At 39.9% G+C, this 27,387-nt stretch overlaps 2 protein-coding genes across 2 annotated transcripts in view; both read right to left on the bottom strand.

Moving 5' to 3' along the window:
* LOC108633813 (netrin receptor DCC-like) overlaps positions 1 to 13,710 on the bottom strand; it is an 80,703-nt gene extending 66,993 nt beyond the window's left edge. Inside the window, exon 1 of the mRNA XM_018039802.1 lies at positions 13,610 to 13,710. Within this exon, the coding sequence (XP_017895291.1) occupies positions 13,610 to 13,697 (88 nt within the window). The 5' untranslated portion in view covers positions 13,698 to 13,710. The remainder of the gene's footprint in view (positions 1 to 13,609) is intronic.
* Positions 21,464 to 27,387, bottom strand: part of LOC102173800 (netrin receptor DCC) — a 92,182-nt gene continuing 86,258 nt past the window's right edge. Inside the window, exon 11 of the mRNA XM_018039362.1 lies at positions 21,464 to 21,809. Coding sequence (XP_017894851.1) covers positions 21,464 to 21,809 — 346 coding nt within the window. The remainder of the gene's footprint in view (positions 21,810 to 27,387) is intronic.

Below are 27,387 nucleotides of genomic sequence, written 5' to 3'. Positions count from 1 at the left end.
TCACCAACTCCATGGACAGAGTAACTCCCAGAGTAAACTCTGGGAGTTGGTGATGGACAGGGAGGCCTGGCGTACTGAAGTCCATGGGGTCACAAAGAGTCAAACCCGACTGAGCGATTGAACTGAACTGTATCACATTATGAAATACTTACTCTCAGTGTAAGTCAATCTTCATCTTATAAAATGTTTAGCACACTCTACCTCTTATTAACAAAAAATAAAAATTAAGCTAGCTTCTGGAATGATCAATTTCAACAGCATATTCTTATCTAAAAAATTAATGAATTATTTATATTATGTTTTTTTAATTTAGTTATACCCTAAGGCCAGTTGCTGAAGTTCCACATGCACAGCAGTGTACATTTATTTACCAAAGTAAAAAAAAATTTTTTTAATCACTTTCCTTTTACCTAGTAATTTCATCATCAAGATACAAATTACATTGCATTATTGTTGGTTAGAAACAGATTTTTAAAATATTTTGACTTAAAAATGCAGATTAATTACATGAAATACATAGCACTTTAAATTAAGAGGGTTCCTTCAAAATGACACATGTACCCCAATGTGTTCACTGCGGCACTAGCCAGGACACGGAGGCAATCTAGGTGTCCGTCGACAGATGAATGGATAAAGAAGATATGGTACCTATATACAATGGAATATTACTTAGCCATGAAGAGGAATGAATTTAAATCAGTTGTAGTGAGGTGGATGAACCTAGAGCCTGCTATACAGTGAAGCAAATCAGAAACTGAAAAACAAATATCATATATTAATGCATAGAAAGTTTTGACTGACTGTTTTGGTAATGAGGACTAACTCTTTTTTAAGGAGGTTAAGTAATGGGTGCTTTATCTGAATCAAATAAGAATGTATATTAATGATTTAATGGGATAAATATTTTTTCAAAACTTATGTTAGTAAAGATGTAAGTGATATGTCAATGTTTTCAATCTTGTCTTAGTATATTGTATTATACGAAGTACCTCTAAGTGAATGAAACCTGTAGATGTATAAGTCTTGATAAAGCTTTTTACAGTTGTACCTCCTAGAAAATTAGAAAGCAGATAACTTGAATGATTAATCAATACTTGAATATAACTTTACTTCCAGAAAAAATTAGAGGACATTATCTAGTTGCTAACTGAAATACTATTTAACTTTCTGTGAGAGTTCATAGAGCTGACAATTGTATGTTATTCTGTGGGGAAGTGAATTGTAGGTATTAGTTAAAGGAAGAAAATGAGTGATAAACAAACTTTTCTCTGTAAAAGGGAAACTTCCTTACGTATTGATACTTTGTAAATAGATGATGGTGGGTATCAAATTGCTATGGTATTTTTATACTTTTGGCTTTATTTAAAATAGTAGAATACCAGAAAAATTATGTATTTTGCAGATATTTAACCTATAATATTTAACTTTAAATACTGAATTAAAAACGTGTGTGGTGATACAAAGCTTTTCTAAATTATTTTTGGGAGGACTTCAATGAAAAATTCAGACTAACTGATATATAACATCATAAATAAAGATGTTATAATTTAATTGATAAGGTATTTTATAAAAGTAGATTGTGGCTATCTAAACACATGAACAGACTTTAGAAAAAGGAAAAGAAATAAAATGAGAAGGGAACTTTTGAAAAGAATCAGAAATTCAAACCAGATACCAGCCAAAATAATGATAAATTCCCTAGAGGAAAAGGTTATAATTTTGTAGTCTTTGTCTGTCATAATACAGTGCTGGAGACACTTCATATTTTTCAAGTGAGTTAACAAGAAAGATTTTCTAGAAGAAATATTGATAAATGTGTCATTTTAACCCACTGGAGATTTTTTACATGATCTCATGTATGTATTATTTTGTTTTCTGTTGTGTATACTTACTGTGTTACTACAATGATAATAATAGTAATAGACTTGAATACATTTGCAAATAAAAGTCTTATAATAACAAAGTCTGTATTCCTATAACTCAAAATTTCACTCTGAAGCAGTTAATTGAATTCATACATCTAACCAATCAAAATGAGATTACTATACAGTCATTAAGGTTGACTGCCAAATTGCAAAGCTTTTCCTGTGTTGACAATTTTTACTCATAAATAAATGTGACAATAAGTCTCCCTTAAACACAGAAGGCACCCACTTGACAAACTGCACATTCTAATCAATATTGTTATCTGAATTTAACCAATATTTTAGAATGTAGTTAGAAAAAGAATGTCATAAATATCTTCCAGTTGGTGCTGAATAAATTTGAATAGAGAAACACAAAATAATTTGGCAAGCCACAGATTCTGTGTAAGTTAGAGAGTGGAGAGAACCCAAGAGACTAAATTCATATTCCAGTTCCAAGTCTTTCATTACTTAAGAAAAGAAATTTTACTTTCTATGGGTTTTGCATTTTGACTACTGACCTGAGTACAAAAGGTTTGCAAATAATAAAAGTTCTTTAAAAAAATGATAAATCTGTTGTATGTCTCAGCAACTCAGAAATTTGCATTGTTCTATTTCCCTCACATGAATAGAACAGTCAGTACTCCAAAGCTTTGGTTTTGAAGTTTTCTGATCCATGATTCATTTCTAAAACAGAACAGACACCTACCCTTACCTATAAAACGGTTGTTGCTAAACTAATCATTCTGAAATAAGTTGGACCTAACACCGTGTATTGAAGTGCATTTTTGTATTTTCCCCTACATGTCAGTTTTGAGAGCCAGAAACACACACACGCACACACACATCCTCACAGTACAATTCAAGGCATTCACTGCCCTGCTCTGTTTATGTAAAACAGCTCGAAGAGTGATATCATCAAACGTTTTCAATAAATCTCTGCCTTGCGGCCAACTATGACAAGAAATCTGTTCTGACACAGCTTGCTGACAACTGGATTTATCTCTCATACTGACGCATCAAGATTTTTCAAGTAGAAACTCCCTCACCACCAAATTACTTAGTTTCCTGAACAGGGCACATTGATATTCAAAAACTTTAAACAACATTTACAAAAATGTTAGTGTTAAACACGACCTATAGGAAATCTAAAATACAGATTTTAGTTTTAAAGTTACAATTTTAAGAAATCAAGCTCTCTATAGGTACTTGTCCCCATGATACTTGGCAATTTGAGAGATTTGTTGAGGAGGAGAGGTGAACAAACAGAAGAGGAAAGATAATATTTTAAAGTGCAAAGAGCTTAAGTGAAATGATTTCTCACTCTGCCTCTCTTTAGCATTTCTTTTTGGCAATGGCCTACATATAATCTGGACTATTCGGAACTGTAGTTTCCGTCACCCTTGATAAATACTCTAATCTCCTTCCCATTTTCAGGTGTCCTTTGACAAGCAATTGTCACTGGATGCCAGCCACAAGTATCCACAAATTCCTACTTTAGGGAAATAGTGAACATTCACAATGACACGTTCTGCCGCTATTCTTAAAATAGTGGTAAAGGGCCCACACACTGGGTCAGACTGCCTGGGTTCATTATCTAGTTCTGCCACTTGGTGGGGAATAAATGTCATAGCCAACATCTAAGACAGTGCCCATTGATTCTCTCTTCTTGTATTCGCATCCTTGTTGGAGTTCCCTGCCACAGTTCATCCAGATTGGTCTGGTGACCAGTGAGTGCAATGGAAGTGATGGTATGTCACTTCCAAAAACAGGTTAAATGAGATTCTTTCTCATTCTCTTTTCCCCTCTCACTCTCTCTGATGGTTCACTCTGGAGGAGGCCAGGAGTCATATGTCATGAGGACCCTGAGCTTGAACTGCCTGGCTAAATCATTCCTGGATTCCTGATGCTCAGAAGCTACTGAATAAATAAATGGTTGTTTTCTATTGCTACATTTTGAGGTAATTTGTTAGGTAATAGTAGGTAACTATACATTCACACGGAGAAGGCAATGGCACCCCACTCCAGTACTCTTGCCTGGAAAAATCCCATGGATGGAGGAGCCTGGTGGGCTGCAGTCCATGGGATTGCTAAGGGTTGGACACGACTGAGCGACTTCACTTTCACTTTTCACTTTCATGCATTGGAGAAGGAAATGGCAACCCACTCCAGTGTTCTTGCCTGGAGAATCCCAGGGATGGAGGAGCCTGGTGGGCTGCCGTCTATGGGGTCACACAGAGTCGGACACGACTGAAGTGACTTAGCAACAGCAGCATACATTCACATGAGAGGGTATGCAATCTATTTCCTGGTTTTTTCTTCAGTAAAGTGGAGATCATCGTGGTATCAACTTTAGGATGTGGTTCTGAGGATTAAACAGAGCACCCACCTACAAGTGCAGCAGGGTGGAAATGTTGGTTACCGACATTAATTTCTCCTGAGTCCCAGAAGGTCTGCCCCAAGACTGAGCTGAATAACATTTAATTAAAAAAACTGTTTAAAACAACCATCTTATCTATGACTTTGTGGTGATGGTATCACGGGTGAATGCATGTCTAAACTTACCAGACTATGTACATTAAATATGTACAGTTACACACATAAATTATATCTAAATAAAACTGTTCAATGATATATAAAATTTAAAAAAATATGACCACTTAAAATATTATGACCACTTAAAATATTATGGCCACTTAAAATAGAAGTCAAAATTTTCCAAAGATACTGAAGACTGAGTTCTGCACTCAAGTGACTAAACCAGATAGTGAGGGTGTGGAAGAAATCATTGGCTCTCATAGTGAATGTTCTAGAAAGGCCCCCAACCAGTAACCATAGCAGCATCCAAGCTATCCTGAAAACAAAACTGTATGCTTTCTTCTGCCTCAGTCTTTTAAAATACCATCTAATTTAAGTTTTTGAAACTTCTAGCTTCTTTAGAGGCTGATCTTACATTTTTTCCTTCAAATATTTACAAGGAAATAAAAAACTGAAAAAAAATAAATTCAAGAGATTTTTACTCAACAAACTCATACAGTGAATTATTAAAACTGTACAGCTGATGTGATCCTACAGGGTATCTGCTTCCATTTCTATTTTACCTAGATCTATTCTTCACCTCTCCTCTGGCATTTTACAGCAGAAGGAAACACAATATGAGAATGGAAAAGGAATCTTTCCAAGGCCAAATAATTAGGATGCATGGAATAATAAAACACTGAAAGTGTAAGAAAATCTGCCATCGCTTCAGGAACTGCTCTCAGCCAAAGAAGCTGCTCACCAAGGTTGCACCTTACCTCCCAGGAGCAGTCTGTATCAAAGACTTCAGAACCACCCCCACCCTCCACTCCTACCTCATCTGGGACAACCTAGAAGGATAATGCCAGCACCAGAGCAATCTGTACTGTCAGTTGAGGCCTCCATCAAACTTTTGGGTTGGCCAAATAGTTTGTCCAGGTTTTTCCATATGCCAACCAGCAAGGAGATCAAACCAGTCAATCCAACAGGAAATCAACCCTAAATATTCACTGGATGGACTGATGCTGAAGCTCCAATACTTTGGCCATCTGATGTGAAGAATCAACTCATTGGAAAAGACCCTGATGCTGGGAAAGACTGAAGGCAGGAGGAGAAGAGGGTGACAGAGAATGAGATGGTTGGATGGCATCATCGATTCAATGGACACAAATTTGAGCAAACTCCAGGAGATAGTGAAGGACAGGAAGCTTGGTGTGCTATACTCCATGGGGGTCTCAAAGAGTCGGACATGGTTTACAAAGTGAATGATGATAACAATACCTGATTAGTTTACTATCCCCCTCTCAGCAATCCTGTACCCTTTACCCTCACAGGTGTTATTACTAAAGGAGCTTGCTAATAAATCTCCTGTTTCCCAATCTTTTTTCAGAGTCTGATCCCTGGAAACCCAGCATATGACTTTCCTTCAGTTAAGTTCAGTCACTCAGTCGTGTCCAACTCTTTGCGACCCCATGGACTGCGGCACGCCAGGCCTCCCTGTCCATCACCAATTCCTGGAGTTTGCTCAAACTCATGTCCATTGAGTCGGTGATGCCATCCAACCATCTCATCCTCTGTTGTCCCCTTCTCCTCCCACCTTCAATCTTTCCCAGCATCAGGGTCTTTTCCAATGAGTCAGTCCTTTGCATCAGGTGGCCAAAGTATTGGAGTTGCAGCTTCAGCATCAGTCCTTCCAATGAATATTCAGGACTGATTTCCTTTAGGATGGAGTGGTTGGATCTCCTTACAGTCCAAGGGACTCTTAAGAGTCTTCTCCAGGGGACTAATTTATAGTAAGAAAATCATATAAAATTATTTTTGGCCATTGTAAAAATATTCACTTTTTGCCACAGTTTTATAAGAAAGAGCACTGGACTGGGGAAATCAGAATATCTGGATTCTTCTCCTGTCTTTGCTATCAGCTACTATGCTTCTCACAGGCATCAGCTTGCTTAGCTGTAAAGCGGGTTCTGGGGTAAGAAGTAACATATGCCACCTAATGTTTTCAACCAAGAAGTATAATCTCAGACAAACAGATTTTGTACTTCAATGAAATTAAATGCCATTTCCTGTGAAGTTTAAGAACTAAAAAACACTTCAGATAGTTTATATTTTATCTGGTAATTAACATTTTGTAGAACATGGTGAGAAATGTCAAGGAAGAAGGGAGGAATAATCTTACAAAAATAGAGATTATTAAGCGGAACAGCAAGCATCTTTATACGTGTGACTGGAAATCCAAACTGTGCTATGATGTGGTTTATACAAGACTTGATACACGAGTAAATCCAAATAATTGCAAGTGGGCCATCAGTAAATGCATCTACCATTCTGAATGAAATCATAACTCTGTCAAGATACAAATCTACAAGTTTTTTGGCCTAGCTAGCTAAGGCCCATCAATCATGTCAGTTGCAAAGAATCTATTTATCAGAAAGTCTAAGAATTAATTTTAAAATCAACTTGGATTATATGCTGAAGTAAATTTTCTCTTGTTAGATAGAGTCTAACCAACTGAGTTTGGAGCCAACAAAGAATGTAATGTGACAAAGATTTCAAAAGGTCTATATTCTACTGACTCTTCATTTCTAATTGAAGTTTTACTTAAATATAAATATGTATATTTATAGTCCCTTGGACAGCAAGGAGACCAAACCAGTCAATCTTAACGGAAATCAATCCTTAATACTCACTGAAAGGACTGATGCTGAAGCTCCAACAGTTTGGCCAATAGCTGGCTCATTGGAAAAGACCCTGATGCTGGGAAAGATTGAAGGCAGGAGGAGAAAGGGCGACAGAGGATGAGAAGGTTGGATGACATCACCAATTCAGTGGATATGAACTGGGGCAAACTCTGGGAGACAGTGAAGGACAGGGAGTCCTGGTGTGCTGCAGTCCTTGGGGTCAAAAAGAGTTGGACACAACTTTGCAACTGAACAACAGTAATACATATTGAAAACTAAATATCATCAGTACTGCTCAGTGACTTTTCAGGGTGAAATGTCTTCTCACCTTCAGCCAGGCCATGAAACGGAACGTTATCAGAAGCTGCTCCATGGTCCCTTCTGGTAACTAACCACCTCTCATTAAGAGTAACTATTCTTTTGAATTCTAACCCCATAGGTTATTTTGCCTGTTTAAAATTTACATAAATTGAATCATACAGATGTATTACATTTCTGTTTTGCAAGAGTATATCTGTGAGACTCTCCATATTGTTTGTATCATTTTAGCTCATTCATTTTCATTGCTACATGGCAGTCCATTGTATGAATATGTCATATACATTACAAAGTCATGATAAGCAGTATTCCCCAAAGTATTCTTATACATGTCTTTTGGTGAGCACGTTAGGCATTTCTGCTAGATATACACCCAAGAACAGAACAAATCTAGGTATGGAACTGTTGAGTCAGAGTGTCCCTATGCATTTTATAAATGTATTTAACTGTTGAAAATCACATATATGCATGCTTTATAGAATAGTTTTTAAATTAATAAAACTAATACATTTCTAACTACTACTTTACTAATTTTAAACTAATTAAAGTAATAAATTACTTGTCATTTTAGGGCCTGCGTTCACGTAAGACACTAGGAGTAGTCATTGAGCGAGTCAGGGCTTGAGATGGCAGCGTGAGGGGTAGAGTGAAGCCGACAGACTGAGCCCAAGTTTGGGCTTCAGACTCTCAGAACTTTGGTTTCCACGTTTGTAAACTGGAGATGCTAGAGTCAAACAGATTCTTTAAAAAATGAATACAAATAATATAAGGCATCTTTGTCCTTAGAAAAGCAGCACACCATAGAGACTCATAAGCTGCTCAGCTGTGTCCTGAAGGAAGTTTCTTAAGCCGAGACTATTTCCCATCTGTAAAATCAGCGTAATCTCAACACATGAGAGTATTGTGAGGAGTAAATGAAATACGAATTAGCAAAGTATTTAGCTTCCCTGGTGGCTTAGACGGTAAAGCGTCTGCCTGCAATGCGGGAGACCCGGGTTTGATTCCTGGGTCGGGAAGATCCCCTGGAGAAGGAAATGGCAATCCACTCCAGCACTCTTGCCTGGAAAATCCCATGGACAGAGGAGCCTGATAGGCTACAATCCCCCAGGTCGCAAAGAGTCGGACACAACTGAGCGACTTCACTTTCACTTTCACTTTAGCGAGTGAATAATATTTAGAAGTTCTCAACACTTCTTAGATTTCATTACATTTCTCTTTCTTTCTAAGCTTGTTAGTTCTTGTTGGATGAAAACAATTTTAACTGCCTTTAATATATCAACTTTTTATTTGAAGATATTCTATTAGAACTGCTAAAAAAAAAAGCCTTAAACCCTGATGTGTTATGAACACAAGCCTTCTTATAATACGTTTATTTTTCATCTAGTCATTTATTTGAAAGATACTTAGCAAGTACCAATTTTATGCTAGATACTGAGTTAAACAATGTGTGAATATGAAGAAGAATTAGATGCATTCCCTCCCTATCATGTAATACACAATCTGTTAGAGGAGGGAAGATTTGGACTTGAATACCTAAGTATATGAGGCAGTACTCAGGAATTAATTCCATAAAAGTGTTAAAAAGAGAGGCTATTCAAACATGAGAAAAGAAGCCCTCATTTCTGGGTGTAGTAATCAGAGAGGAAAGAATTCATGAGAGCACTAATACCTCTCTGGTCTTTGAAAGACTCTGTAAGTTAGAGATGGCTACCAAGTCATTCCATAAGGGAAAAATAAAGTGTTCAGAAGGAAAATCAAATAAAGAACAATGCATATTTGTGAACTGGTGATTGGTCTGGCTTGGCAAGGGTGTCTAACATAGAAATAGGAGACTAGAAATATAGACTTACATCTGGTATGCACAGGGGTTTGTTGTTTTTTTTTTGGAAGACAGTGAGGAGCCATTGGGAAAATTTATGGAGTAGAACGCCATATTTAAGTTGTTTCAGGAAGAAATTTGGCAAGCAGGATACAAAGATATTTAGAAGGCACTACAGAGAGGAGGAAGATTAATTATAAAGCTACTTTGACTGTTCAGGGGTGAGGCCATAAGAGAAGAATAAAAACACGACTCTTGGAAATGGGAATGCAGCCAGGGATTCAAAAGATATGGTGGAAGAACAGAACAGTCAATGGGATATGGGAACTTCTTAGATGAAGAAGTTATATATGGGAGAGAAAGTCCCATGAAGATTCTGAAACACATTGATTTTTCATAAGAAAGCTATAGAAGGTTGCCACAGACAGAACTTAGTTAAAAGAGGAAAGTGGCTGGAAGGAAAAAATAAATAGAAGCGGCTAAGTGTACAGTGTCCTTCTATGTGGTGAAAGGAATGAAAGAAAAAGGACAGTAGCTTCACAGAGGACTGCAGCTGGGAGCATAATGATTAAGAGCACAGAGGCTGAAGCCAGTCCTGAGTCCAAATTCTGGCCCTGTCACTTACTTGCTGTATGATTGTAAGCTACGTACTTAAACTCTGTAAGCCTCAGTTCTTTTATTAGTAAAACAGGCATAAGAACAGTATATATCCCATGAGTTGAACAACTGGCATCTGTTATAAATTCCATTACATTTATTATAGTAAAATTGCAAGCTATGTTGGAACAGCACATACAGTAGGTAGAAAGAAACAGCCATTAGTTCATTCATTTGGCTGAACAGTATCAACTGAGTGCCTACCATGTGCCAATCTCCATTTGGGGTACTGAGGATATGACGTGATGAAAGCAGGCAAAATTCCTGCTCTCACAGAGCCTGTACTACATAGAGAAAACACATAATAAGTAAACAAACACAATAAAGGAAGTAAGATAGTTATATACATTAAGAAACACAAAGCAGAGTGAAGAGGGTGGATAGAGACCAAGGATGCTCCTAGGAATGGTCAGAGAAGACCGATGTTCCTTCTCAGTGGTGGCAGTTGAACACAGACCTGAATAAATGAGGGAAAAGTCTACTAAATATCTATGGAAAGACATGCCAGGCAAAGAGGACAGTTACACGTCGCTGAATTGGAATGTGTGTTATTGCCCAAGTACAGAGAGGAGAGCTATGTGGCTGAAAGAGATTATAGAGAGGAACAGCAAGTGACAGTGTGAGAGGCATGCCAGAGGCTGGACCACATGGCACCTCTTGGGCAGGATGAAATCGGTGGATTTTGTGCCACATGTGATGGGAAGTCAAGAGGAATAACATGATCTAATTCACATTGGAAAGCTTCGGTGTAGACGACTTACTGTAAGATCAAGAGCTCAAGAAGAGAGAACAGTTACAAGTTTACAGCTATAGTCTACAATCTATAGATTATATTTGCCATCTAGAGATGGTATAGCTTGGATAAGGGCAGAAGAGTGGAGATGGGAAAGAATGGTCAGATTCGGGACAGGTTTTGAAAGCAAGAACCAGCAGATTTGGTGAAAGACTGAATTTGGGATGTGAGGAAATCACAATAAAGAAGTATGAAACTAGAGTTTTTGTTTTATTTTGTTTTTTTAAACAAGAATAGATGGTTAAATAGTGGTACCGTGTATTGGGAAAAATAATAGGAGGATCAAGTTTGGAGCTGGGGAGAGGGAATTATGGAAGACCAAGATTTCCATGTTGAGCTCACCTGGCTTACCTATTAGCCATCTGAAGGTGAGTCAATATTGTATATGGAAACTGATGTGGGTTTCAGGAAGGGATTAATCTAGGGATTAAATTTTGTGACTCGTCAGCATGCAAATGGCATTAAAGCCATCGGTATTAGATGACACCTTCTAAGAAGCGAGTGTGGATAGTAGACAGCAGTTTGCAGACTGAACGCTAGGGTACTCTCTGTCTCTTGAGAGATGGGGAGAAAGGAGGAGTAAGTAAAGGACTAAAAATGAGCAGGCAGTGGGGCCGGAAGAAAACTGGGCACATTTAGAATACAACAGCCAAGTGAAGAAAGCATTCCAGGAAAAAACAGAAGCTATGTCAAATTTTGCTGAGAACTGGACAACTGAGCATTTGGTAAGAAGACGTGGAGATTACTGAAATCTTGGCAACCATGGTTTTAGTAGAGGGACTGTGGAAATGCTCTTAAAACTAATAAAGAAGATTAAAACAGCAAAAAGTAATTACAGACAACTTTTAAGAGAGTTTCTCAGGAAAGGGGAGGAATGGGCTAGTGGTTCCAGGGAAGATGCTTTAACAAGGGAGTTATGAGATAATGCTCATATGCATATTGGAGTTATCAGTAGGAAGGAAAACTGATGATGCAAGAAAGGAAAGGGATAATTACAGAAGAGTCTGTAAGTGGGAATGAAAGGTTGTCCTCAAGGGAGAGAGCTGGTCTTACAGAGAAACAAAAACAGATCACTAGATTTGAAGGGTAGATAAGGATACCATTTCTAAATGCTTCTCTTGGTGATAAAAGAAGCAGGCTTATTAGCAGGGACTGGGGAAAGGAGAGAGGTATTGAGTCAGAAAGGAAAGAATAGATATAAGATATTCATCTTATAAAGTGAGACAGTGAATGATGTCTCAATGAATGATAATGAATGATTTCTCTCAAAGTGAGAGAAATGACTGGCATTTCCAAATAAATGACAGTTCACCTTGAATTTGTTGTCATAAATACCCAGTGAATAGGCTATATGAAAGTGAAAGCTACTCAGTCATGTCCGACTCTTTGGGACCTCGTGGACTATACAGTTCATGGAATTCTCCAGTCCAGAATACTGGGGTGGGTAGCAGTTTCCTTCTTCAGGGGAGCTTCCCAACCAAGGGATTGGACCCAGGTCTCCCGCATTGCAGGTGCATATTTTTTACCAGCTGAGCCACCAGGGAAGCCCAAATAGGCTACATATCTTTCTTCAAATGAAGTCAGCTGTCAGGGTTCATGGTTAATGTTGGTGAGGAGCTAATTTACCAGGGTTGAGTTTTTTGGGTAGTAACTATGATAGGGAAGAAGAACCAAGGGAGATGAGGCTGTTTACAAGGGATGGAGTGAAGTGAAGTTGCTCAGTCATGTCCGACTCTTTGCGACCCCATGGACTGCAGCCTACCAGGCTCCTCTGTCCATGGGGTTTTCCAGGCAATAGTACTGAAGTGGATTGCCATTTCCTTCTCCAGGGGATCTTCCCGACCCAAGGATCGAACCCAGGTCTCCCACATTGTAGACAGACGCTTTACCGTCTGAGCCACAAGGGATGAAAGGTAGTAATTAATGCTGGATTGGAAGTTGAGTTTAAATGGAAATAAAGACATGAGGAAGGCCAGGGATAATGGGAAGGTTGCAGAGTTAATGGACTGCAGGTCCTAGTGGGATTAAAAATTTGTTAGCAAGGGGCCTCTAAATGAGAAAAATAATACTGTGCTAGAAAAAGAGATGACAGAAACTGACATTCTGTAACAGGTACAATTATTGGTTTCCTGTGTGACATGGAATTGATGAATTGAGGTGGGAAAGAGCTAATATTGTAGGGAACATCAGGAACTAACATCAGATGGATTATGTGCATGGATACTGTAATTACCAAGATTGATCATAGAGGTAATTGGAAAGTGATTCACAGATACTAATATCTTCAGTGAAAATGGGAGTAAGACAGAAAACTTCAACATGAAGGGGGTAGGAAGTGATTATTTCAATATTTGTTTCAAGAGAGCTAGATTATTTAAGTCTGAAAATTAGACTTATTTTTAAAAATCTATGAAGGTGGTTGTTAGAATGAGATCAATAATGACAAAACTTCCATTCTTTTTAGATCGATTCATTTTCTATACAACTTCTTAAATATGTATCAACTGATTACCCATAGATAAATCACGTGGTTGTGTAAGGCAAGCATAACAAACAACAGAGTGAAAATTCTAACTTCTAAATAAAAATGATATGATTTTAATAGGTCTTCATTATGTCCATTTGCCCAGAAAGTTCAGAGAAAACTCTAATTGGGTTTTGATAGTTGACAGAGAAAAGATATACAAAGTTGTATAATATAATATACAAACTGAAGCTAATATAATACTGCAAATCAAGGAGGAAATGCCCACCCACTGGAGTATTCTTGCCTGAAAAATCCCATGGACAGAGGAGCCTGGCAGGCTACAGGCAAAAGGGTTGCAAAGAGTCGGACACGACTGAGCAACTAGGCACGCATGCCTCACATTAACGTGATATTGTTCCCTTCTCCACTGTGGCACCAACTGTTACTCACCAGGATTGCTGGACTGGGAATCCATGGGAATCATGAGCTTGGCCCGGGTGGCTCGGCGTGCAGCCAGTGACCTCTCCAGAGTGGACATGGAGCTCCCTGCTTCTTCTGTGTCTTGACCTAAAAGGAAAGCAATACCCTTGAGTATTAATGATGCAACATTTCATTTCTAGCCAGGAAGCCCATGCCTTTTTCATTTCACTGATGCTTTAAATAATAATATCTACTTTTTTGTGTATCAGTATGCTCTCATTGTAGAAACGTTAATAAAATTTACCAGAACCTCATTAACCAAAAAGAACTATTATTATTTATTTATAATTTCCACACATGCATATATATATATATGTGAAAGCAAGAGAATATATACTAATATATTTATTTTTCAAAAATGGCATTATACCATACATACTATTTTGTAGTCTTCTTTAAAAAGTAACAGAAAAATCTTTCTCTGTCAATAAATAAGTCACCAGTGTAATTTTTAACAGCTCCATAATATGCAACTGTATGAATTAACCACAATCTTGGCAATTTATACTTAAGCCCCAAAGACATTAAATCTTACTATGAAAACATGGGAAATTAACTACGTTCTGCAAAAATATGGTTAGCTCTCTTGATACAAATTTATTATAATTCTATAAAATGTCACATTAAAGAGTCATAAAAATAATAAGAATGATACATGCAGATTTGAAAATTGAATAAAAATATGTGTTGAAAAGTAATACTGAAATTCTGAATACTATATATCAGTTAAAAGTATATGATTCATTGACATGAAGTTTCGTCTGTTTTTTTCTTAAATGAAGTATAGTTGATTTACGATATTATATCAGTTTTAGGCATATAGCATAGTGGTTCAGTAATTTTATAGATAATACTCCATTAAATTATTCAAAATAATGGTTATAACACCCTGTGCTCTTCACTATATCCTTGTCACTTATCTATTCTATACAGAGTAATTTCAGTGTCTTCACCTTATACCCTATTTTTGCCCCTCTTCCCTTTCCTCTTTCCACTGAAAACCACTAGTTTGTTTTCTATATCTGTGAGTTTGTTTTTCTATATACATTCATTTTACTTTTTTAGATTTCACAAATTAGTGGTATCATACACTATTTGTCTTTGATCCATTTCACTAAGCATTTCACATTGCTACAAATGACAGAATTTAATTCGTTTTAATGGCTGAGGAATATTGCATTGTATATGAATACCATAGCTTCTTTATCCACTTGTCTGTTGATGGACACGTGGGTTGCGTCCATACCTTGGCTATTGTAAACAGTGCTGTTATAAACATTGTGTGTGTGTTCAGTCTGTGTCTGACTCTCTGCGACCCCATGGATTGCAGCCCACTAGGCTTCTCTGTCCATGGGATTTTCCAGGCAAGGTTATTGGAGTGGGCTGCCATTTCCCACTCCAGGGGATCTTCCTGACACAGGGATCAAACCTGCTATGAGCACTAGGCGCACGTATCTTTACAAATTAGTGTTTTATTTTTTCTGGATAAATACTCAAGCATAGAACTGCTGGATCACATGGTAGTTCTATTTTTAGTTTTTTTCAGGAACCTCCATACTGTTTTCCATAGCAGATGAATCGACTTACACACCTACCCACAGTGTACAAGGATTACCTTTTCTCCACATTCTTGCCTACATTTGTTTTTTGTAAACTTTTTGATGACAGCCATTCTGACAAGTGTAAGGTGATGTCTAATTGTGGTTTTGATTTGCCTTTCTATTAATTAGAAATGTTGAGCATCTTTCATGTGCCTATTGGCCATTTGTATATCTTCTATGGAAAAAAATGTCTATTCAGCTCTTCTGCCCATTTTTTAATTGGGTTGGCATTTTTTTTTTATATTGAGTTGTATGAGCTGTTTATGTATTTTGGATATTAGCCTCTTGTTGGTAATATCATTTGCAAATATATTCTCTCATTTAGTAGGTTGCCATTTCATTTTGTCAATGGTTTCCCTTGCTGCGCAAAAGTTTTTAAGTTTAATTAGGTCTCGTTTGTTTATTTTTGCTTTTATTTCTTTTGCCTTAGGAGCGTGCGTGTGTGTGTATGCTAAGTCGCTTCAGTCGTGTCTGACTCTTTGCGACGCTATGGACTCGAATCTGCCAGTTTGCTCTGTCCATGGCATTCTCCAGGCAATAATACTGGAGTGGGATGCTATGCCTCTTCCAGTGGGATTTTCCTGACCCTGAGATTCAACTCACATCTCTTACGTCTACTGCATTGCCAGTCTCCTGAATCCCACCTGGGAAGACCTACCTTAGAGGACAGGTCCAAAAGTTATTGCTGCGATCTATGTCAAAAAGTGTTCTGCCTATGTCCTCTTCCAGGAGTTATATACTTTCAGATCTTATTAGGTCTTTAATCCATTGTATTTTTGTATACAGTGTGAGGAAATGTTGTAATATCATTACTTTACATGGAACTGTAAAGTTATTCCAGGACCACTTATTGAAGAGACTGTCTCTTCTTCCTTGTGTATTCTTGCTTCCCTTGTCATGACCATAGTATAATTGACCATGGGTGTGGGTTTATTTTCGGGTTATTTATTCTGGTCCACTGATCTATTTGTCTGTTTTGGGGCCAGTACCATGCTGTATTGATTGCCATAGTTCTGTAGTATAGTCTGAAACCTTCAATTCTGTTCTATTTTTCAAGACTGTTTTAATAGTTCAAGGTCTTTTGTGGTTCCATATAAATTTTAGGAATATTTGTTGTATTCTATGAAAAATGTCATGGATATTTTGACAGGGATTGCATTAAATTTATAGATTGCTTTGGGTGATTTGGGCATTTTGATGATATTAATTCTTCCAATCATAGTTTTGTCCTTTTAACCAGGACATCACCAAGAACACTTCATGTATTGTCAAGTTTAACAAACAGGATCTCAAGTACTGCTTTCCCTATCACTACAGAGTTGGCGAGAAGGTCCTCAAATTAAAGTCAAACGGGCAAAACTATTTTCTCACTCTGAATAAAACGGCTCTCCTTTGGAGTTAAACATTTCCCAAGACTTGGTAAGAGACATCAAAATCTGTCTCACTGACCTGAAATGTCATCAGAGCATTTATATGTATAATGAAAAGGAAAATCAAGAAGGAGGTATCCTAGCAATCATTAGCAAAACCTTCTAAGGCCTGAGAGACAATTTTATTCCCTCCAGTGAGAGACAGAGGTGCTTTTCCTCTCCTGATGGCTAGGATAAAATGAAGCTAGAATAAAAGACACCTACAGACTCTTGAGGTTACTGCCAAAGAGATCTGCCTTTCATTTATTCCCTGGGTAGAAGCTTATTGAGGCAGCAGGCTTGCTGGTCTACCCTGTGTCTATTCAAACAGATAAGAGGTAACTGAACAAAGCACATCTGAGAGATGAGCCAGTGTGGATTATGAGCGCTCTCATCATGTGGCCTGTCAAAGACAGAGGAGCTTCCTGTGGGTCACATGGGCAGCTGGAAAGTTGGTCAGGCTTGAGAGCAGCTGACCCTCCAGAAGACCAGTGAGGTGGACAGGTATATCTGCTTCTGGGGGGAGAGGGTTAAGTCCTGACGAGGTATCTCAGATCATGGAACTGGCCAGAGGAAGCATCCCACAGGTTCCCCGTAAATAATTCATACTGTGTTTTATAAGAGGTTGAGAATCTGGGTGCCACCTGAGGTCAGCCCACGTGCCCAGAAAATCAGTGAAGAGCTTCAGACTGTGCTCTCTTCCCTCCCACCCTGACTTTCTCCTTTCATCTTTTCTTTATCTCCAATGGCTGCACCCCCACAAAAACCAGGAAGAGCAGGGAGGTAAGAAGAATGGCTAAAGGCGTTTCTGAAATGGAGTAAGCTCCCTGCTTCTGTCCCACCCCCACTGCTCCATTTATTCCAAGGTGCTGGAGCATTCAGGAAACAAACTGTGACCCCCCAGTCCTCAGAGTCAAAAGTCTGGCCATAGGAGAAAAAGAATCTTTAAATTTCAGATTTTAATTTCTAATGGAACTGGACTGTGGTTTAATGATAGAAAGTGACAGAAAAGTTAGGGACTCTGCTTGAGATATCACTTAAGGTCTAGAAAAGGAATACTTATGATAAAAAAAAAAAAGTCAGCAATTAGAATCTTCATTTGAATGACACTGTGAGAAAGCCTAGTCGACCAGCTACACTTTAAATCAGTTACAATATTTTAATTTGGTTTAAAACAGCAATTCAGACAGTATGATACTGGCACAAAAGTAAAAATATAGATCAATGGGATAAGATAGAATGCCCAGAGATAAACCCATACAGCTATGGTCAGCTAACCTATGGCAAAGGAGGCCAGAATATACAATGGAGCAAAGACAGCCTCTTTGATAAATGGTGCTGGGAAAACTGGACAGCAACATGCAAAGGAATGAAATTAGAACACTCCCTAACGCCAAACACAAAAATTAACTCAAGATGGATTAAAGACCTAAAACTTCAAAGCTTTTGTGCAGCAAAGGAAACCGTAAGTAAGATGACAAGAAAACCCTCAGAATGGGAGAAAATATTTGCAAATATAGCAACTGACAAAGGATTAATCTCCAAAATATAGAAATAGTTCATGCAGCTCCAAAAAACAAACAACCCAACCAAAAAATATGGTTGGGAGTCCTTTTTAGACCTAAATAGACATTTCTCCAAAGAAGACATACAAATGGCTAACAAACACATGAAAAGATGCTCAACATCATTAATTCTTAGAGAAACGAAAAACCAAAACTACAACGGGGGTGGGGGAGATATCACCTCACACTGGTCAAAATGACCATCACAAAATCTACACACAATAAATACTGGAGAGGGTGTGAAGAAAGGGGAACACTCTTGTACTGGTGGTGGGAATGGAGACTGATACAGCTACTATGGAGAACAGGATGGAGGCTCCTTGTATGCATGTGGTTCAGTCACCAAGTCCTGTCTGACTCTCTGAAACCCCATGGACTATAGCCCTCCAGGTCCCTCTGTCCATGGATTTCCCAGGCAAGAATACTGGAGTGGGTTGCACTTCCTTCTCCAGGGGACCTTCAAGACGCAGCGGCTGAACCTTACAATAGCCAGGACATGGAGACAGCCTAAACGTCCAGGATAAGGAGAATGTGGTACATATATAAAACGGAGTATTACTTGGCCATAAAAAGGAACAACACTGGGTCACTTGTAGAGATATGGATGGCCCTAAAGAATGGCATATAGAGTGAGGTTAAGTCAGAAAGAGAAAAACAATATGGTATATTAACGCATGTATGTGGAATTTGAAAAAATTGGTATAGATGATGTTATTTACAAAGTAGAAACAGAGAAACAGGCATACAGAACAAACATATGGCTGCTAAGGAGAAAGGAGGGGGTAAGGGATGTACTGGGAGATGGGCTGACATGTATGTGTATGTATACACCCACTATTGATACGATGTATAAAATAGACAACTAACGAGAACCTGCTCTCTCGCACAGGGAACTCTACTCAGTGCTCAATGTGACCTAAATGGGAAGGAAGTCCAAAAGGAAGAAGGTATGTGTATATAGATAGCTGATTTACTTGGCTGTACAACAGAAAATAACAATATTGTAAAGCAACTATACTCCAATAAAATTTGTTTTTTTTTTTTTTTTTAAAAAGCTAAATTGTCTGGAGAAAACTAATCCAGATAAATGAATGAGCATTTTTTATTGAATCTATTTCCATAGACAACTGATTCATAAGGGTTACTCATATAGTTGTGTTTTCCAAAGTCTATTTGGATTATTAATATATTTAGCAGTGGTATAATACACTTCTAATTTCCTACACAAAAAAACCAAACCAAAATAAAACCAGCTACTGATTCTGAAAATACCCAATGAATTGACCAAGTCATTTCTTGATAAGGGTATTGGGTTGATTATGCAACTTCCCATAAGCATTTTGAAACTATTAGGGCCCATAGAAAGTGAAATATCCTAATAACCATTTTCTGTTTATTTCTTTTTAAATTTTTTTTTAAATTTTACTTTACAATACTGTACTGGCTTTGCCATACATCACTATGAATCCACCACGGGTGTACATGTGTTCCCAATCCTGAACCCCCCTCCCACCTCCCTCCCCATACCATCTCTCTGGGTCATCCCAGTGCACCAGCCCCAAGCATTCTGTATCCTGCATCAAACCTAGACTGGCGATTCATTTATTTCTAAGTTATTCCTGGACATGGATTGTTCTGCACCAAATCATTAAACAGCAGGCTCTTTTTTTTTTTCCTTTAGATCACTTTGTACACCAACAGAGCCTTCAGGGAGACTCCATTTGACTAGGTTAGTGAGTTTCAGCAAGCTCCGGGAGTTGGTGACAGACAGGGAAGCCTGGCGTGCTGCAGTCCATGGGGTCGCAGAGTCAGACAAGACTGAGTGAGTGAACTGCAGAGTGATCATATAATGTGATTGTGTGGGGATGACAGTTGATCTCCATGGTATTCAAGGCAAAGTAACAGAATAGTTGATGTTTTCATACTTCGAGTGTCCCTGAAGTGACTTTTTTTTAAAGCAAGGGATTGACACAAAATTTAAAATCAACTTTTCAAAGACACAGGGAAGTAAAATATGTACAAATGCCTTCAAATTTTGCCTTGACAAAACTTCTGTTCAAGGTGTAACAAAATGCGTTTGGTTCATTTAACCTCCACATTTCTGTATGTCCTAACTGGATTGCCTCCTGTCTCTTAGAAGTTTCAGGAAGCATCACAATTATACAAGGCAGTTGACAAGATGACAGAATAAAAAGTAAATCCAGTGAATCAACCAAATTTACATCAGGTTACTTTAACTATTGGTAAATGACCTAAGAATGACGGGCAAGTCTAAGTCACTTCAGCTGTGTCCAACTCTGTGCGACCCCATAGACAGCAGCCCACCAGGCTCTGCCGTCCCTGGGATTCTCCAGGCAAAAATAGTGGAATGGGTTGCCATTTCCTTCTCCAATGCATGAAAGTGAAAAGTGAAAGTGAAGTCGCTCAGTCATGTCCAACTCTTAGCGACAGCATGGACTTCAGCCTACTAGGCTCCTCTGTCCATGGGAGCTTCCAGGCAAGAGTGCTGGAGTGGGTTGCCATTGCCTTCTTCTATTTGGGATGGTATTACTTAGTAATTTTATGTACTTCAGATTAACTTGGAAAAATTCCTTATTTATCAATAACCTGCTAATTTTACTTATATTTTGTTTCACTGTTCCTGCTTTTTTATTGTACCATTCTCTAGGATATGCACAATTTGCAGAATATATTTCTGTAAAGATGACCATTTAATATGTGTCCAATTGTGGTGATAATTATTCCCATGTGTGCCTAGTCACTCAGTCATGTCTGACTTCATTTGCGACCCCATGGGCTGTAGCCTTCCAGGCTCCTCTGTCTATGGGATTCTCTGGGCAAGAACACTGGAGTCGATTGCCAAGGCCTCCTCCAGGGTATCTTCCCAACCGAGGGATCAAACCCAGGTCTCCCGCATTGCAGGAAGATTCTTTACCATGTGAGCCACCTGGGAAGGCCCATTATTCCTTTATTATGTTTTAAATATAATGCATGTGTGCATGCTAAGCTGCTTCAGTCATGTTTAACTCTTCGCGACCCCATGGACTGTAGCCCTCCAGGCAAGAAGACTGGCATGGGTTGCCATGGCCTCCTGCAGGGGATCCTCCTGACTTAGGGATTGAACGCACACGGCTCCTATACTGGTAGGCAGATTCTTTACTGCTGAGCCACTGGGAAAGCCCTTCAACTATAATGTGTGGATATAAAAAGTCGTGTTATGTATAACATACATATGTAAGTTACAAAGTATCAATAAACAAAAAGCCATGATTTCACCACTGGCTCGCACACACAAAGAGGGCTTCGAGAGCTCCTCTGGGCGGGGTTCCGCGTGCGATGTTTCTCCTGCCGCCAGTGAGGCCAGTTACCTGAATGAGAGGTGCTTTTGCTCCCCAGCTGCGTCTCTGACTGACTGTGGCTGACGGGCGTGAGGTCTTGGCAGCTCTGGATGGGGGAGTCTCTCGCCGTCGGGTCGGTGCCTGGCGGCTTCTCGATGTTTTTCATCTCCATTTCTTCGTGATGGATCCACAGGTCCGGGGGCCGGAGGTCCTTCTGGCTGCCCTTCCTTTTGCCAACGCTGTGGGTGGCCCGTTTCCTACGGAGCAAAATCAGGAGGCAGATGTGAGTACTGTATTCGAAGGCTTTTCCTCTCTCTTTTTTTTCTTCTCAGTCAATTCAAGTCAGAAGCGAGAGAGAGGAAACAAAAGCGCTCCCAGGAGGAACCCCGTGAAAGCCAGGCGCTGGCAGCCTGGCCCGGCTGCCTTTCCTCTCCTTCCCTGGAGCCTCGCCGCCTTCCGGAGACGCGGCGCGGCCTCCCCGGGGCCCGGCGGCCTGCCAGGGAGCGCCTCACGCCAGCGTCCCCGCGGCGGGCTTCAGCGCGAGGTGACGGTGGGGTAGATGGAGCCATATGCCGCTCTTTGGAGCCAGGCATAAGGTACCCGACGGCAACATCTGTCTAGCAGCTAAATGACAGAGTTGCTTCCAAAGGGCAAATGGAAATGAAACGGCCCGGATTTGTGCCAACAGCCAAGACTGGGACTTAGAAGAAAGTCTGTACCTCAGCTGTCCAATTTCCTGTGCAACTGGGGAGGTGGCCCTTTGAAGACAAAAAGGCTGCAGAAACATTCTCAGGAGAATAAAATGCTTTCTTCTTGGAGTCACTAAGTGTCTGGATTTGAACACAGTAAGACCCATTTTTTCTTTTAAAGACCCATCCTTTGACAAAAGAAGAAGCCACTTGGAATTGTGCTGTAAACATCTCTTATTTTCCTCATTACTGAGGAAATGCTTACGCATTTAGCAATCCTTAATTTGTTTTTCAGCAGCAGTCTCCTCTTGGGGCCAGTGAGATTGCAATGTTCCCTGCAGACTGAGTCAAGAACCCGATGCTTATGTTAGCCAATCTCTAGAGCAGGGGTTCGGTAAACCACGACCTGAAGGCCACATCCTCCACTGTTTACTTTTGTGTGGTTTTTCTTGTAGTTTTCTTTCTTTCTTTTTTTTTTTTTTAAGTTTTTACTTTTGTTTTAATTGGCATCTTGCTCAAAAGCACAGAACAGTGAATGATTTGGTGGCTCCATGATAGTTACCAACAAAATCCTTAGGTAAACAGTTACAGTATCCCATATCAGTTATTTCACATTAAGAGCAGGTTGTTTTAAAAAAAAAAGTGCTGTGCTTAAAGGGAGCACAAACAAGGTAAGCATTTTAATTTCATAACAAAGTTAAACCTAGCACCTTTAAAATATAATAAATACTGTAAGTACAAAAGTATCATTTCTGTGGAGGAGAATTCCAGTGCACCAACAGTGCAAAGGAAAAGCAGCCTTTTCAAAGCTGGAATTAAGTTTGTGTAAACACACACCCACCACCACTCTGCCTCCTATGTGGAATACGCATTTCTGCTGTGCCCTCCCCACCCAGGGCTGAAAAGAGCTCCTGGGAAGTCTCTTTTTCCAAATCACAGAAACTGCTCTGGCTTCCAGGCTATGGGCTGGGAAGATTTTGGTGTAGGGCAAGGAGATCAATGTGTTCAAGCGGGATGAGTTCTTTTACAGACGGGCCAACTGCTAACACTTCTAGCCCCCTTCTCCCCACCAGAACCTCCCAGCCCAAGGGTGCCCCTGCCTACCTGTGTGACCCCAACTTCAGAGAGGGCGTCTGAGCTCAGAGCTCTGTGCAGTGAGAGGAGTGGCAGCCTACGTTACCCACAGCTGATGCTGCTTTGAAAATGGAGCATTTTGGCCAACTTGGGATATCTACAAACACCTGTGATTCTTAACCCACTGTGACCAGTTGGTTCTAAAGTAGGGAATGAGGGTGTTAGGTGTTTCCCTTCTTAATATTTTCAAACACTAATGATTAGTCTTTTCCAGTGTGGTTTTTACATCACTCACAAAGTGATATTTTCTTTCTCTTAAGCTCTCCATCTTCACACTGAACCCTGGAGCTTCAGGTCTTACTTTAAACAAGTACATGCTAAGTCGCTTCAGTCATGTCCGACTCTTTGAGACCCTATGTACTAGCCCACCAGGCTCCATGGGATTCTCCAGGCAAGAATATTAGATTGGGTTGCCATGATCTCCTGCAGAGGATCTTCCTGACCCAGGGATCGAACCCACGTCTCTTACATCTCCTGCATTGGCAGGCAGGTTCTTTACCACTAGTGTAACATGGAAAGCCCTTACCAGGGAAGTATAAAAAGAAACAATGAGAAGCAGAATCAATGCCCAATGCTTGCATTCCAGCATTACGATGAGATAACAGCTAGATTTTTTCCCCCCCAAATCATTCAGAATTTACCAACTATCCAGACCAAAGATTATTTCCAAGCAGGAAAGTTCTGATTTCAACTTCTCCACTGACCCCTGTGCAGCTCAACTTATTCTGTTTCCAAATGCTCATGGAAGGACTTATTTGCTCAGCTATCCCTGGCGCCAGATGGACTTGTAGACACAAAATGCCATAAGGATCACGGTCACCAGCAGAAGGTTGAAAATGGCTCCCATCAACACCAGGTTCTGCCCACACAGCACCGCATTCACCGGCTCTACACAGCGGGCTCCCCAGGGCTGGGGCTCAGGGCCTCCAGCAAGCCCAGCAGGAGGCAACACAGCCACCACCATACCGAACTCAGCATCTTCTCCGGCCCGTAGCAGAAGCCTGCAGTGCCTGTTTTTGTAAATAAAGTTTTATTGGAAACCTGCCAAGCTCATTCATTTGCATTGCATTGTTGAAGAGTTACAACAAATACCATATGGCCCACAAAGGCTAAAATATTTATTCCTGGGCCTTTTTTAGAAATGGTTTTCAACCTCTGCACTATAGTTTTATAAATTTTTAAATCTCTGCTTGTAGCTTCTGTTTCTCTTAAAATAATAACATTGCTTCATAAGGCAGAATTCAGACAGTTAAAAGCTAACCTTTGGCAGAAGCCCAGAGAAGTACCTCTTTGTGTTTCCTCACGTGAAATGAATGGCTTACGAGCATAACTGCTTTCCTGTGAGCTAAATGGTTCAAACAAACTGCTCTCAGTGGAGACTCTGTATCCTATTCAAGGCCACTGAGAATGACTTTGGTTCCCCAATTGCTGGATAAGATGCTTTGTACATATTAGGCCATTAGTACATGTTTGTTCTATGATTTGCTGTGATCTGTTCATATTTCTTAATGTTTTTTGTCTTTCTTCAGCTAGGCTGATGAGGATATAAAGAAAGAAATCCAGACTTCATATCTATTTGCTGCTGCTGCTGCTAAGTCACTTCAGTCATGTCCAACTCTGTGCGACCCCATAGATGGCAGCCTACCAGGCTCCCCCGTCCCTGGGATTTTCCAGGCAAGAATACTAGAGTGGGTTGCCATTTCCTTCTCCAATGCATGAAAGTGAAAAGTGAAAGTAAGTCGCTCAGTCGTGTCCGACTCTTTGCGACCCATGGACTGCAGCCTACCAGGCTCCTCTGTCCATGGGATTTTCCAGGCAAGAGTACTGGAGTGGGGTGCCATTGCCTTCTCCTCATATCTATTTAGTGGGAAAAAATATGTAGGGTTTTCTGCTCTAATATTTTCCCAAGTATCTAAAATTTGCTGATTTCCTGGCAGTAGCCTCACACTGACTCTAGACAATGGTTTATAATAGCCCCTAGATCATTTTCTTGTTTTTAAGATAATAACTCTCTTACTAACCATTTATTCCCTGAACTCATTTCCGTACACTTCACCGGCCCACAGGAAACGAGTTTGCAGTTCACACATAACTCTTTGTGTAATCCATCTCTGGTCATTTAGAAGAACTTCATGCCATTTTCAAACTGGGAGATTTCACCCAAGTATCTTTCTAACATATCACAATGCTAAATAAGTTAAACCCTGGTGCCCATGACTTCATACAGGGGCACACCAGTTCCCAAATCTAGGACAAAATCGTCAGAATGGCCATGATAACTCAATATTTAAATAGCTTGTGGTAAAGATGTTTGTCAAATAATTTATGAAACTGGAAGGAAATGATGAATTCTGGCTCCCTTGCTTATGTTCACGCCTAATTCATTCATTCATTTACAGTCCCCACGACTTCAGTACCAAGCATCTCCAGGCATATCCTATTTTAAAAAAGTTCTAAATCTGTTCAAGGCAGAACCTTTTTAGTATGTTATGATTTATAACCTCCACTTGGAAACAAATTATTATTCCTGATAAAATGCATAAGTATTTTTCTGATGGATTTTAATCAGATCATGATCCACTTCCGAGAAGCTACTCATCCACTCAGCTGACAGTTGTCAACAACCTAAAGACTTCTAAGCAGACTTTATTTCCTTTTTGTATATGTTCTGACAGACCATCTAACCTCTTCTGTTTTCTATAATGTCTCTTCTCAAGAGAGAAATCTCTGGCCTTGGAGAGGGGTCCCTCCCCTGCTGGTAGTAACCCAGTGGTCCATGTAGCAGGGCTAGAATAAAACTGGCATCTGCTCATAACTAAACTGTGTGGAGTTTGTCCTAAAACCTGTAGGAACAACTGTCACGTGAACCTTTTCTCTATCTGCTAGTTCCCTGACTAAATAACTGCCGCCTATTTTGTCCCCAGTTCCTCTATCTCACCACTGGAATCCTGTACGGAGACGAGCCCAGTGCACTGGTTCCCGATGTCTGGTCCTTGGACCAGCAGAACTGGCATTACCTTGGAAACTGTCAGAAATGCACATTTGCAATTCCTGCCCCATCAGAAACTTGCAAATGGCGTTGAGACCCAGCAGGCTGTGTTTTAACAGCCCTCGAGGGAAATCTGATGCACCAAAACTTTGAGAAGCACTGTCTTCAGTGAAAGAAAACCAGATTTTCTTCGTTTCGTATCAAGCTAGGTTTTCATATTAGATGCAGAACGCGTGCGTGCTCATGTGTGCTGTCACTTCAGTTGTGTCTGACTCTTTGTGACCCCGTGGACTGTAGCCACCAGGCCTCCTCTGTCCATGGGATTCTCCAGGCAAGAACACTGGAGTGGGTTGCCATGCCCTCCTCCAGGGGATCTTCCCCACCCAGGGATTGAACCCATGTCTCCTGCCCTGCAGGAGCATTAGTTATGCCATCTTTCCCGCCCCAACACACACACACACACACCTTTTTTTCTAGGTACCAGTAATCTTGGCTTCCAAAAATAGCTGCAGGGTCTCTTCCCATCCACGTGTTCTTGAATAAAGGCAGAGCAAGGAATCTTCAAGGTTCTGCCTGCTCTTTCTCATACTATGGCAAAGCTTCCACAGCATGATCAAATTCTGATGAGGTCTTATTTGTCCTATCTATGGATTTCTCTATCAGTCTAGACAGCTAGTAGTCATCCATCCATCCATCCATCCATCCCTCCATCCATCCAATCTTCTGCCCACAATGCCTTCACAGTGCTATTTACTTACAAACTACTAAAGATCCCTTCAAGTCTATCTTCTTCAGGAAACCCTCCTGACCAATTTAGGTCAATATAATCTTAAAATAGCTAAATCACGCCCCCTCATCTTTCTCAACACCACTCACCTTGCATTAATCACTGTCTGTCTAACTGAGCTGACCAGATGCTCCCTGTGTGTGAACTGGTTTCCTCCACTGATACAGGAGCAAAAACTCTCTTTACTCCCCTTCTCCAACATCATCCATTGTTTCACAACATGTATCCCTTTGTTT

The sequence above is a fragment of the Capra hircus genome, chromosome 24, assembly GCF_001704415.2.
Source record: "Capra hircus breed San Clemente chromosome 24, ASM170441v1, whole genome shotgun sequence".
In the NCBI taxonomy this organism is placed as follows: Eukaryota; Metazoa; Chordata; class Mammalia; order Artiodactyla; family Bovidae; genus Capra; species Capra hircus.
This window is presented reverse-complemented; position numbering and strand designations above follow the sequence as displayed.